A 15,074-nucleotide genomic window follows, 5' to 3' on the forward strand; every position below is an offset into this window, starting at 1 on the left:
TGCAAATCAGGCTATGTTGACAATTGATATCATTTATGTTGGTTCTATCTTTATTGGATTATATGCTAAGTCAACTATCCTTTTGCTAGTTGAATTTTTTATATCTAATGATTTTGCTTATAGTAATAGATTGCATTATTGTTGAGCCTGCCTTGCATCTCTCCGGAGTAATGGTAGAAACTTTACTTCCCAAAATATCCCTCAAACTTCAAAATTCCCAAAATATTTTTGGGTGGATTCTTTACGATTTTTTAATCTTTATTCTTGTTTGACAATTGAGATCCGTTTTTGAGTGCTTAGCATGCATGTAATTTGTCACAAATTACCTCGCAAAAAAGGCAATTATGTTTAAAAATTATGAAGCAATTCATTTCCAAAGCCTACATAACCAAGTCAAATTCTAGGGTTAACATCATGTATGATAGGCAATCAATCTTCTTATGAAAAGCTACAAAAAAATTTATTTTTGAAGAATTTTACTCTCACAAGCAGGGGTATTTTGGGAATTTTGGAAGATTTGAAGGGCACAATGGGAATTTATGACAAAACATTGGGGGTATTTCGAGGAATTTTTGAAATCCGAGGGGTAATTTGGGGATTTCTACAAATTAGAGGGTATTTTGGTAATTTTCCCCTCGTTCCACTGCGCACTTGGCCGGTGGACAAATGGAAAACCTGGTTTTTTCGAACGCAGGCTTTTTCCTCACAAACCCTGAGCGACCACTCTACAGAGAATCGACTGTCCGACGAACCTGCCCTGCTTGCGCTCGGCATCTCTCCAGCGGTCCTGTACACGCGGTGTGTAGCGATTGGATGGAGTCTGGCGCTTGCCCCCGACTGGGATCTCTCCCTCTCTCTTCGAGCCTGCCATAAGCACCAGCCTCTGATAGGCTGCGAGGCTTATCTTGTTAGGTATGTTATTTTTCCTATGTTTGCACGGTTTTTTAATTTCCTTTTTGTTGTTTGTGTTTTGTTTCTTGTCTGAGATCCACAGTAAAAGCGAGTGGGCTTACGGGCGCATAATTGTGAGGATGATGACGGCCACAATGCAAAAATTCCCGACTCAAAGGAGGGTCAGATCATTCCGCTCGCCTGTTTGGTATGCGCTCATACTCCCAGCTCCATCCGACATTGCAACTACTAGTAATTTGTGTAGGCGATGGCGCCAATCTAACTGGTTGTCATATGAGCTCCCAGTAAGGGATTGACAGGTTGTATTCATCAATGCAAGATGTTGATGATTGTCAAAGTTGAAGGATGTGACCATGCGGTAGAACTGGTGCTCAATAGGTCAAGCCTTGGGGCATCATCGGCTTAAGTACATGGTAGCTTTACCAGGGTAATATTGTGCTCAAAACCATTGTTTTGAAGCTTCCTAAAATCACTCAATGTTTGCTGGTTGTGCTTGGAGTTTTTAAACCATCTCGACCTTTTAGAGCTATGCTTGGACTTCCTTCCTTGTGATCATGGATGCAAATTACAAGGCTGAAAATTCAGACTATCTAACAACTATTATGAAAATCTTGGATGTACAGTGAGGGGTTTGTCTCGTTTGCATATTGCTTCTCCATGGCTACAAGATAGGTCTTTTCAGGCCTGGCCTTTCAAGGTTACGGTTGGAAAGTCTTTCCATCATGGATTCTTACTAGCAATTGGTTATCTATCTTAAACATTGCGCAAATTTTTGTTAGTTGCAGGCCAATACGGATGTTATCCATGACATTTGGAATGGGCATAACAGACCAGTCCGTTGTTGCAATTGTATCAATTCACCGGACATAGTAGCTCCTGTGCAGCATAAGTGACCAGGTTGGTTGTTGTTTTCAAATTTCGTTTTCTGTGTGTGGAACTGTGTTTTAGGTGCTTATGACTGGGATGAGAGTGTATTTTTGCATTTATTCTGTGATCCATTGTCTCTTTGAGTTCATTCTATTAATAAATAGATTTCTTGTGAAGGTTTGTGCGTGTGTACGGTTGTATGTATGTGGATGGGCAGTCGATTTGTGCTTGGACACACTTGTGAGCATATTCTTGTCATGTGTAGGTATTGATGACACTGTTTGCTACTAGAAAGTCATTAAATTAGGTCGAAGACCCTTGCTAAGCAGAGGTGAGTGGCCTTGTAAGTGACATTGTTTTGGAGGCTAAAGGGTTACTAATAGTGATGCGGGCTTCACTTGCTATCCTTGCAATGTCTAATAGTGATGCGGGCTTCACTTGCTCGCCAAGCTCGTCTAGGTGCTGTCGAAGTCTGAGTACAAGCAAGGTAAACAACTACAAAAGCTTTGGATTGTGATGGCGCAGTTGTATTCAGAGATGTTGTAGCTCTTCTTGATCAATGAAGCACTCTTGTTATCTTAATTCTGAGTTATCAATTCCTTCTATCTCTTACCTTCAGTATGATGTTAGTACTTTTGTGTATTATTTCCAAGTTATGAGATGTTGAAAGAATTGTGATGCACTATGCATTTCCTGTGTTGATGAACCACAACACATTTGGCGATCCCGCTGGTTCAGTTCTCGTGGCTGAGAACGTATGCAGTTATCAGGTATTATTCTTCGGTTCATGAATCTCATTCTGGTGATAATGCATGTCCGAACGAGGTAGAAGACACTCTCGTATATATTACACACGGGCTCAAGCCAGAGCAGGCAATATAGATCCATTCCACTATGAGGATGTGATTGTAGATGAAGAAACTGATCTACCACCTCAAGAACGGCTAGTGAATTCTGGGGAGGAGGGTTCTGGAGCAGCAGAGGACAGGGCAGTGAGGCAACTTGTGGGGGCACTACTCTTGACAGGAGGACCTGCACGAAGTAGAAGGCGACTCCAATTTGACCCATTGAGAGGATTTAGCAGGCAAAGACCTGTAAGAATCCCAAATCCCATCCCCATGGCTCAACCACATCCTAATCCGCAGATCAAATCCTCCAAATTCAAAGGGAAGCCCAAAGAGGATGCAGATTGTCATGTAGCACAATTTGAAACCCGTTGGCAAGCAAGTGGATACCAGGTGATGTTTCCAGATCCTATAAAATTACAGCAATTTGCAGCTACCTTGGAAGGCAAGGCCATGAGCTGGTTCATCCAATATGGTATGGCTCACTTTCCTACTTATGCTGCACTTAGTTTGGCTTTTCTACAAAGATTCCGGAAGGAGAAAACTCCTACAGATATTTTAAGCAAGTTACGACGCATCAAACAGGGGACAATGTTGGTAGAAGATTTTGCTCAGAGATTTAGAATATTTGTTGAGAGATTGCAAGGAAATGAAAGGCCAACTAATGAAATGTTGGCTAGCTACTTTCTCAAAGGATTGAGGAGTGGTATTAAAAATGCAGTGGCCAGCATTGACATTGGAGGAAGTTTTGATAATTTGGTACATGCTGCTTCTAGAGTTGAGAAGAGGTTTGGAATGACAAAGTCTAGTAAGAGAGGAGACAAGGAATCTGAAACAGGTTCCGAGTCAGAGACATCTTCTTCTGAAGAATCGGATACTGGTAGTTCATCTGATGAGGAGGAAACGAAGAAAAAGAAGAGTCCTAAGAAGAAGAAGAAGAAGAAGGACAAAACAGGGGGTGAAGTTGATACAGTTCAGCAATTAAAGAATATTGGTTATTCAGTCATAGCACCTAAAGAGAAAAGGTACTGTGAGATTTGTGAAAGAGATGGACACACCACTGCTCAATGCTGGTACAACCCTAAGCAAAGGGGTAAAACAGGTACAGGTGTTGGGCGGGGTACTGCTTCAGCAGAGGCAAATCAAGTGGCTCCATTCAGAGGAAGACCTCCTCGACAGGGATTTCAGAGGGGACCTGGAAGAAACCAGGATAATAACCAAAGAAGGCCCCAAGGGGTTATGCCTTGTGTATATTGTGGTGACCCTACACATTGGGTTGGGCCTTCGTTGTGCCTTATGGGTAAAACATCGTGAGGAGAGAGGTGTTCCTGTTGTTCCATTCAATCAGGAGAACCAGCAAGCAGGTCCTCCACAACCACCTCCAAATCAACCACAGGCACAAGCAAATGTGATTGTTATCGACATTCCGATTTATCAGGATACCCCTAATGAAATAGCAACAGTGCTTCTGACTGAAGAGTATGACAATGTGGAGAATGATTGTCAATATCCAGATAATATGGAAGATGAAATTGATGTGCTGGCTGTGACAAGATCCAAGGCTAAAGGTCCTATTGATTGAGAACAACAAAAAGGGGTTAGAGATCAGGTGCAGAAACAGGTTCAGAAGGAGCAGCAAGGTCAACACTTGGAGGATCATGCAGAATCTTCTGATGCACCAGTACAACATAAAAATCAGGTTGAAGTACCTGAACCAGATTGGTTTGAGGTATTAATTAACTCTCCTTTACACTTGTCTTTAGACCAAATTCTTTCTATAGTTCCAGCATTTAAAGAGAGATTGCTACATAAGTTACTAGGAAAGCACTATGAAAGTTCCATGCAGCAGAAAGAGGAGCCTGGGGTGAATAGCATTCTTCCTTCTGATGTGGATTTCATGGTTCCAGTTATCAAGGTGACTTTACAGGACAGGATATTTGAGGAAGTATTGCTGGATGGAGGATCTGGTGTCAATATCTTACCTGAGTCAGTTTATCTCACAATGGGCTTAGGGAGATTGGAACCAGCACCTTTCCAAGTTAAAATGGCTGATCAAAAGAGGGTTCAGCCAATTGGAATTTTAAGGAACTCTTCTATTTAGATTGCAGGGATGCAATTTCAAGTTAATTTTTTTGTTCTCAGAATGAAGGAAGGTGATGCTTCCTATGAGATGTTGTTGGGAAGACCTTGGTTTCGGTTAGCCAAGGTGAAACAGGATTGGGGTGAGAATCAGGTGGTGCTTACCAAAGGGAAACAGATAATTAGCATACCTATATTGGGAAGAAAGCACATTCCTGGAAAAGAAAGACCCTTGTTTGCTCAATCAATCAGTCCTTCTGAGGAAGTAGAGGATGATGAGGAGGAAGCCTTTTTGCAGGCTAATCCGATTGTCATACCTATTTTTGAAGTTGATATTGAGGGAATTTTGAAGAAGGATTAGGAAACAGAGGAACTTTTTGATGAACCTGTCATGGGACAAGAAATTCAGGGTTCCGACATACTAAAACTGATGGATCAGATTCTATCAACTAGTGTCAAAGAGGAAGTTCAGCAGGAGGAGAGGGATGCCAAAGATATGGTGGAAAAAATTTACAACAAACGCTTTGGAGGATCTGAAAGGGTTCAGCAGGATGAACTAAAAGAATTGAATTTAGGGACTGAAGAAGAACCAAGGATGGTTAAGGTTAGCATTTATGTGGATGGGGAATTCCTACAAGAGTTATGGCAGTTATTGTTGGAATATAAAGATGTTTTTGCATGGGATTATGCAGATGTAAAAGGTATTGATCCATTACTGCATCAACATCACATTAATCTGAGAGAAGATGCCATTCCGATTGTCTAGAAGAGATATAGGATGAATCCCAACTTTGCACAGCAGGTTAAGCAGGAAATTGATAAATTACTGGCAGTTGGATTCATCAAGCCTATTCATGAAGTCACTTGGTTATCTCCAATCATTGTGGTACCAAAGAAGAATGGGAAGATTAGGGTTTGTATGGATTACAGGAAGTTAAATGCTGCAACTCTTACAGATCCTTTCCCAATGCCCTTTTGTGATGCTATCTTAGATGCAGTAGCAGGGAAAGAGATGTATAGTTTCCTTGATGGTTTCTCAGGGTATAATCAGATTCAGGTTGAAGAGGAGGACCAACATAAAACAACCTTTATTACAGATTGGGGAGCCTTTGCATGTACTGTCATGAACTTTGGCCTTAAAAATGGACCACCATCCTTTAATTTTACAGCTTATAAGACATTTGAACCTTATTTGCAGGATTTCATGAGAGTGTTTGTAGATGATTTTTCAGTTTTTGGTCAAAGGGATTTACACCTTGAGAATCTGAAATTATGTTTTGAAAGATATAGGATGTTTAGATTGTCCCTTAATCCCTACAAAAGTGTGATGGCTGTCAGGAGTGGTGTGCTATTGGGTCATGTGGTCTCTCAGGAAGGGATGTCAATAGATGTGAAGAAGATTGAGGTAATACAATCAGCACAAGCACCTGGCAATATCAAGGAATTGAGCAGGTTTGTGGGACAAGTTAAGTGGCACAGCAGGTACATCAGATATCTGGCTAATGTATGTATGCCTCTTACCCATTTAACCAAGAAGCATGTAGAGTTTGTTTGGTCTGAGCCACAGGAAAAATCATTTCAGATTCTCAAGAAAATGCTCCCAGTTGCTCCCATATTACAACCTCCATATTGGGTATTGCCATTTCATGTGTTTGTTGATGCCTCGGATATAGCTATTGGAACTTTTTTAATGCAGGAGAAGACCCAAGGGTGGTTTAGACCTGTGTACTATGCTTGTAGGGTACTTACATATGCTGAGAAAAACTATGCAGTGACTGAGAGGGAGGCATTAGGGATGGTTTATGCTTTAAACAAATTCAGACATTACCTCTTGTGCAATAGGGTCATATTCCATGTGGATCATCAAGCATTTCTTTATCTTATTAAAAAGCCTTTACTTACAAGTAGATTGGCAAGGTGGATGCTATTGTTACAGGAATTTGACTTCCTTATTGTTCACACACCTGGCAAGGAACATGCAATAGCTGATTACCTAAGTCGGATTGAGACAAGGGAACAACCGACGGGGATTTTGGATCAGTTGCCAGATGCAGATTTATTTGAAGTGCAGAGTTCCATTTCTAATTCACGGTATGACCAAATGCTGGTGTTCCTGACTGATGGTGTTATGCCAACAGGGTTTACAATAGACCAAAGGCTTTTTAGTGATTGCTGGAGCATTATACAGAAAAGGGATTGACCAGGTCATTAGAAGGTGTGTACCCGATTTTGAACAATCAGCTGTGTTGTAAGAAGCCCATTATGGAGAAGCAGGAGGACATTTCTCAGGGGACATTACAGGAAAAAAGATACTCCAAGCTGGTTTGTGGTGGCCAACTGTGTTGAAGGATGCTCATTCCTATGCAAAAAGCTGTGTGGTTTGTCAATAGTTTGGTCAACCTGATTCTAGAGATAGAATGACAGATCATCCTATACTGCCATTAGAGCCATTTCAAAAATGGGGTATGGATTTTGTAGGACCAGTCAAGCCTACAACAAGTAAGGGATGCAAGTACATTCTAGTAGCTACTGACTACTGTACAAAGTGGGTGGAAGTTGTGGCATTGAAAGATAACAAAGCTGAGAGTGTGGCAAAGTACTTGTATCACAACATTATGACCAGGTTTGGATGTCCAGTAGAGTTAGTCAGTGATAGAGGAACACATTTTTTGAATGAGGTGATTTCTGAGTTAACAAAAACCCACATGATAATGCATCAGAAATCTACAGCTTACCATCCCCAAGCTAATGGACAGGCTGAGAGTACCAATAAGACTCTTATAAAGATTCTGAAAAATATTGTACAGGAGAATAAGAGGATTGGGATGTAAAGTTGGATTCTGCTATGTGGTCATTCAGAACAGCTTTCAAAGTGACAACAGGTATGACCCCATTCCAATTGGTGTATGGCTTGGAAGCTGTAGTACCAATGGAGTTTGTGGTACCTAGTCTGAGGATTACTACTGAGAAGATGACTCCAAAGCTCTCAGTTCAGCATAGAAGCAAGTATTTAATGCAGCTGGAAGAAGATAGGTTGATCAGCTCCTATATATCAAAAATCATTCAGAGAAGAAGGAAAGCTTGGGTCAGTATGAATGTCAAGTTTAAGGTTTTCCAGGTAGGTGACTGGGTAATGCTTTACAACTCAAGGTTAGGTCCACATAGTGGGAAGCTCAATTTAAGGCACAAGGGGCCATATCAGATTATAATAGACCTAGGTCAAGGAACTTTTATTGTAGCAGATGTTTTTGGCACAAGGGTAGAGAAACCTGTTAATGGTTTCAGGTTTAAAAAAAATCAGGGCATGCCACCCCATTTGGATTGGCTCAAACCTATTATACTAGAGGTTGCATTTTGTGGAATGGTGGAGTTCTCTTCAGGAATGATGAACCAAGTCACTGATGATTTATCATCAGAGTGCATAGGCTTTGCATTCAGGTCAGGGATCGGATTGTATTTCATCGGAGTTTGTTGGCTCGGAGTTTACTGGGTCGGAGTTCACCTGATCCGATTACTTAAACAATATTTAAATTTCAAATTTTGCATCGAAAAGGGTGCAAAGTTCCTTCCACTTAACTCCATCATACGAGTAAGGGACGACATCATTTACTCACACACTTTTAGAGGCCTTAGCGCTTGTGCGATTCACGTAAGTAGCGCGCGCATGCATACTCCACAACTTGCTAAGCTTTCTCCTACTTCTGCTTCAGCTATGCCTAAGCCTAAACCTCTTTCTGTCATGAGACCATCGCCAGAAGATGAGCAAGGAGAATTTGGTAAGCTGCGCCCTCGTAGAAAAGTAGTGCTCAGAGTTGATGTATCTGACCCAGAAGACGAGGTCGACGTGCTACCTGAGGAAGAATCAGCACCAATGTCATCAAGCAAGATGTTGCAAAGCTTAATGGAGCCTTTCACTGATTTCAGGGTGGAAATTGACTGTTAGGCAGAACGGAATGAGAAGTGGTTGAAGGCAACAGGTTTATATGAATTTGCTACTCTACCCTGGGGCCAATGGAAAGGGAACATTTATGCAAAAACGCAAATGGAGCTATTACGAAAATCCAAAGGTGCCATTTCTGAGAAGGTACATATTAGTCCAGGTGTGGTAGCTCAGGTATTTCAGCTTCCCTTTACCTCTGTTACTGCAGTACCAAAATGTTCAGATGAAGATCTGAAAAAAGAATTTGGACCAAGAGAAGGAGGTAGGCAGTACTTTATGTTGAAGAATGTAGAGTATTGGAGGAGAGAACAACTGAAATGGTTTTTGGAAAGAGTTTGTTTTCTAGCTAAATATGACTACATGTCTAAGGAAAATTGGGCACCACTGTATTTTGCTGAAAATGGGGGGAAGGTCAGTTGGGCACATTGGGTGTATGATAGGATTCATGCAGAAGTCTTTACCTCGGATAGAAGAAAGACCCAGTTGAGTAGCAGGTTAGCAGCATTTCTGTCTGATTTGTTTGCTTTTGCTCAGAAAGTTGATGTAGGGGAGGTCACAGTTTCTGTCATTACTCCTATAAATGTGGTCAGTCCTGGGCCGGAACAGGGGAGAATATCTGACAAAGCAGAGTTTAGTAAAAGCGTGGATGAAAAGCTGAGGACCATACAGGATTTTATTGAAGCAGGATACACTGAGGATGAGGCCAAGATGGCATTGGCTAGTCATGAGCAAAAACTGCTTATGGGAAATTTGCTCAAGAGTTTGGATGTTGAGACACAAACTCCTAGTAGGGTTATAGGCAAAACTTTTAACATGCCCAAAAAGAGGAAGCTGGATAGTGCTTTGCATGAGGTGGCCAAATCATTAGATTTCTCTCCAGCTGGACCTAGTACTTCTGCTAAATCTGATTTGCTTATTACTGATGTACCAACAGCTCTGAAGATGTTGCAGGAATTACAGGGATTTGTAAGGTATCAGCAGCACAATATGGAGGAACAGTTACAAAATATAGCTAAATCTGGTCTATCTAAAGCAATGCTACACCAACAGTCAGAGTTGGTGGAATCCTTGAAGCAGGAATTGGTAGAGCAGAAGGAGAAACATCAACAAGAGATGCAGGATTAGCTGCAACTACATCAACAAGAGATAGCAAAGTTTAAGCTCTCCTTGCAAATGTTTCAAGAATGGACTAAGGAATTGGAAGGCAAAGTCAATTCTGAGTAGGATCAGGTGTCTAGCAGAAATACAGAGTTACAGGTGGAGAATGAAATGTTACAACAAAGGTTGAAACCTTTGGAAGATCTTGAAAAGCAAGTATTAGCTCAAGAAGATATCAATGTTTCTGGAGTGCTCATGGATGAAGGGGATCTCAATCTGGTAAAGCAATAGTTGGTTGAGGGGATGCAGGATGTTTGGAAAACAATGAGAGAAAGGCTGACATTAGTTATCAAGTATCCCTATGAGACTATGAGATCAGGCTTCATCAGTTCTCATGAAGCTGCCTTATTAGAGACAGTTGAATCTCTGAAGAAAGAAAAAGATGTTTATCAGGACCAGCTTCAGGAGTTCAAGGATAAACAGTTGCAGGTGGATGAAGAATTCATGGTACAAGGTGGTTCTGCACTTAAAAAACTAGTGCATGTTTCTGTTCAAACACTGCAAGCTGCTGAGGAAATTCAGAAGTCAAGTGGAGAAGCTTTGCCAATGGAGGTTGAATATCAGAAGGAGATTACAGATGCTGCAAATATTGAAGTTCCAGCAATCAGTGCAGCAAAGAATGAGGAGATTGTGGTAACTACAATACAAGAAGCTGATACTGAAACAGTTCTCAAAGATATGTTTGAAGTTTAGGATGGTCAGGAATTCTTTTGTCTATCTCTTGCTGATCAAGGGATATGTGGATTCGAGTCAGATTTCAGAGAAATCCACCACCGGGCTGTGCCATGTGTTGACAGGCATATCAGAGTACCAATTTAGTAGTTAGTCAGAAGTGCTTCATCGGATATAGTTAGTCGGATCATAGTTAGTCAGATGTTGTTTAAATCGGATATTTAACAGTTATGATATATCAAGACTGAGGTTGTTATTACCAGTCTGTTTTGTATGATGGTTATAAGTCGGTTCTGGGAGTTGTGATGGCGCAGTTGTATTCAGAGATGTTGTAGCTCTTCTTGATCAATGAAGCACTCTTGTTATCTTAATTCTGAGTTATCAATTTATTCTATCTCTTACCTTCAGTATGATGTTAGTACTTTTGTGTATTATTTCCAAGTTATGAGATGTTGAAAGAATTGTGATGCACTATGCATTTCCTGTGTTGATGAACCACAACAATAAACCAAAAATGTGCACACACACATGTATAATCAAAGAAAGCACACACACATTGAGAGAGGAAAAGAGAGAGAGAGCATGCAGAAACCAAAAAAGCGCACACACACATGCATAATCAAAGAATGCACACACATTGAGAGAGGAAAAGAGAGAGAGAGAGAGAGAGAGAGATAAAACACACACACACACAGAGAGAGAGAGAGAGAGAGAGAGAGAGAAAAGAACAAGAAGAAGAGAGTTTTAACATCGTAGGAAAGTATTTCAAGAGACCTTAAAGATCTAGTCGACAGGAGTTGAACTCAAGACATGTTATTCATAAGGGAAATGGCATAACCAATCTATCACACTTCGGTGATAGAAACATTATACCATTTTTCTCCTTTTTTTATTGGTGTGCACACACCCGAGAAAAAGAGAGTTTAATTTAACGTCGTAGGAAACTAATTAAAGAGACCTAAAAATCTAGCCGACGAGGAGTTGAAACCAAGACTTTTTATTCAAGAGGAAAATGGCATAACCAATCTACCACACTTGGGTGATAGAAAGGTTATACCATTTTTCTCTTTTTATTGGCACACACACACCCACCCACACACACAAGAAGAAGAGAGTTTTAACGTCATAGGAAACTATCCCAAAAGACGTTAAAGATTAGGTTAGATGTAAACTTACGTTAAATTAGATTTAGGTTTATTAAGTTAAATTAGATTAGATTTAGGTTTATTTTTAGTTAGTTTTACGTTTGATTAGATTTAGGTTTATTTACGTTAGATTTAGATTTACGTTATATTAGATTAGATTTAGGTTTATATATGTTATATTAAATTAGATTTAGGTTATTTAATTAAGGTTAGAAGAAATGGCGAGGAAATCGTTTAAGATAAGCTTAGAAGAAATGGCGAGAAAATTTCCTGCGCTCACAGCCTCGACAGTCCATGCGGACCAGCAATTCCACCTGCATGTTCGACTGCTACTACCATACAATAAGCCGTCATGTTCAGCTAATGGAAGAGCAAATTGAGCATACACAGAAATTAGTGATGCAAGATGACCATTTCAAGGGCACACACACACACACACACACACTCACACACACACACCACATCCCGTCAAATCTAGAATAAGAATTAAGTGCCTTGAGTAGACATCAGCTACATTGCAAGAATGACGTACCTGCATGCTACAAACAAATATCTACTATGAAAAGATGTTAAGATGCTGTGAAATGCTACAGCTAGAGAAGAGGCAAAGGGGTTTTTTCCACTACAGCTAGAGAAGAGGCAAAAGGGGTTTTGTCCACTACATGCAATATCATGTAGACGTGGGTGTGTAGATTTCTTGTACCCATAAATATAGGTATTGACCAACAAAGACCATATTATAACCTGGTGGTTCTGATCTCCGTGCACCTCTAGACCGAGGTGTGCAAGGATTGGACATGACTAGAGAATGTGAGGTAGTTTACAGTGTGAACAAAGAGAGAGAGAGAGAGAGAGAGAGAGAGAGAGAGAGAGAGAGAGAGAGAGAGAGAGATAAAAGACGAAGAATGTCAATAGAAGATTAAATTTGTTGTCCAAGTTATAAGATTTTTGCCCTCATTATGAGTAGTGACGAGGATGTGGGGCCGTCCAACCGAAACACCTATCTCTCAACGAGGATCTTATGTCCTTGTAACCATTGCAAGCATGCTGTGCGACGGACAAGACGCGTTTCTTTGCAGCACGTTCGCGAATTTGGCGAGTTCGATCCATCTATTATAGATCGAGTTGTTGCCAATTATAACTCGTAAGACTCTGACGCTGGCCAACAGGCAGCAATCTTCCACCCCAATAGATGTGTTCGCAGGCGCTTTGGTCAAGCAGCATATGTGATGCCACAAGATGTAGCCTCTGACAGCTCGGGGGATGATCATGCAGACCACATTCCCAACGAGGCAATGTTTGAGCCCGAAATTGATGAAATGATCGAGACGATCATGGATTCAGAAAGGCTTGTCTATGATGATATGAAAAGTGAAGCCGATACGCCATTGTATAATGGAGCACGTGTGTCTAGATTGAAAGCGCTCCTGGTTCTTCTCAACATGCAGACAAAGTTTGGATGGAGTGACACTAGCGTCGCAGCTCTTTTCAGGTGATCTATTACAATTAGTTTACTTTAATAAAACTCTAAATGTATAATGATTTGATAGATTTTTACACAATTGTACCGTATTTTTATGTTCTGTAGATTGCTCAAAGAGCACATACTACTAGTTGATAATGTGATTATCCCGAACTAACAGAATGCTCAGTTGATCTATTTACACTCCTCACTCAGACACTGTAAATCTTGCTTTTTCTCAAGTTGATTTATTATCATGTGTATACATGCAGGGCTTCAAACAAGCGGATACAGAGCATGTGTCACATGTGGACCTAGACTGAATGCACGTAGGGCGCCCTCACTGAAGAAGCAAATCTATTGAAGGAGTACGAGCGGAAGTGCGACGCACGAGAGAGTGCGAGAAGAAGAGCACGACGATATGGTGAACTCGCTCTACTGTAATGTGTAAAGCATAGTGAGTTCTTATTAGGTTTTTACAAAAGAATATGTGTACATACCTGGCGGCCCGCCCACTTACCTGGGCGACCACATTGGGCTTTATACCCCAACAACCTCCCACTTAAAGTCCAATGTGGTGCTTTAAGTGTGAGAGAAGCTACTATACAAGCTAATATAGAAGAGATGTAGAGAAGTGATGTACTACCCTACACCTAACTGCTTGCGAAAATGCGCAAAGCTCTCTGAGGGAAGTCCTTTTGTAAGTAGATCAGCAGGATTTTCTGTGGTGTGAACTTTGACAAGTTGAAGTTTCTTATCCTCGAGCATTTCCCTGATGAAATGATACTTCACATCCACATGCTTTGTCTTGGAGTGATAAATTGGATTGCGAGCCAATTGTATAGCACTTTGACTATCACAATATAACACAGGCATCTCTTCTTTGATTCCCAAATCTGCTACTAGTCGATTAAGCCAAATTGATTCTTTGCATGCCTCTAATGCTGCAACATATTCAGCCTCTGTAGTAGACTGAGTAACACAATCTTGTAATCTAGAACGCCATGATACTGCTCCACCAGCCAATGTAAAGACATACCCTGACGTAGACCTTCGGTTGTCTAAGTCACCTGCATAATCTGAGTCTGTAAAACCCTTTACACTTAGCTCCTGACTCCCATAGCATATACGCATACTCTTTGTAGCTTTCAGGTATCTCAATATTCCTTTCACTGCCTCCCAATGTTTCTTGCCTGGGTTTGACATGTATCGACTTACTACTCCCACCGCAAACGCAATGTCTGGGCGAGTAGCAATCATTGCATACATCAAACTACCCACTGCAGACGCATATGGAATCTTATCCATTTCATTTTGTTTCCTCAGACACAGGACAATATTGTTTGCTAAGTTTCACATATGGTGGCAATGAAACACTCAATGCCTTTCCCTTCTCCATATTGAAACGTTGCAAAACCTTGTCAATATACTCTGTTTGAGATAACCAAATCAACTTCTTTGATCTGTCTCTCTCAATGCGCATACCAAGTATATGACTTGCCTCACCCATGTCTTTCATGTCAAACGATTTTGCCATCTTTGACTTCAAAGCTGAAATTTCTTCCAAGTGCTTGCCAGCAATCAACATGTCATCCACATACAAAATAAGGATCAGCCAACTACCATCCTTAGCCTTCTTTGTATATAGACAGTGATCGAACTCACTACGTTTGTAGCCTTGAGAAAGCATAAACTTGTGGAACTTATGGTACCATGTCCTCGGTCATTGTTTTAAGCCATAAAGACTCTTTAACAACTGGCATACCAAATCTTCCTTTCCTTTCTCAACAAACCCTTCTGGCTGCTGCATGTAAATTTCCACATCTAAATCACCATGCAAGAACGTTGTCTTGACATCCATTTGGTGCAACACCAAATCTAATATGGCAACCAATGCAAGAAAGCATCTCAATGTAGTCATCTTGACCACCAGAGAGAAGACTCATCAAAGTCAATGCCTCGTTCTTGCTTAAAGCCCTTGGCAACAAGCCTTG

At 40.8% G+C, this 15,074-nt stretch overlaps 1 protein-coding gene across 1 annotated transcript; it reads left to right on the forward strand.

The window, feature by feature from the left end:
• The first annotated feature begins 10,245 nt into the window (after positions 1-10,245).
• On the forward strand, positions 10,246-10,494 carry LOC147456798 (uncharacterized). The gene has a single exon (XM_086513457.1). It carries the CDS (start codon positions 10,246-10,248, stop codon positions 10,492-10,494), a length of 249 nt encoding a protein of 82 aa, XP_086369583.1.
• The last annotated feature ends 4,580 nt before the right edge of the window (positions 10,495-15,074 follow it).

This window comes from Adiantum capillus-veneris, chromosome 5 (genome assembly GCF_014529385.1).
Source record: "Adiantum capillus-veneris isolate H3 chromosome 5, ASM1452938v2, whole genome shotgun sequence".
NCBI lineage: Eukaryota > Viridiplantae > Streptophyta > Polypodiopsida > Polypodiales > Pteridaceae > Adiantum > Adiantum capillus-veneris.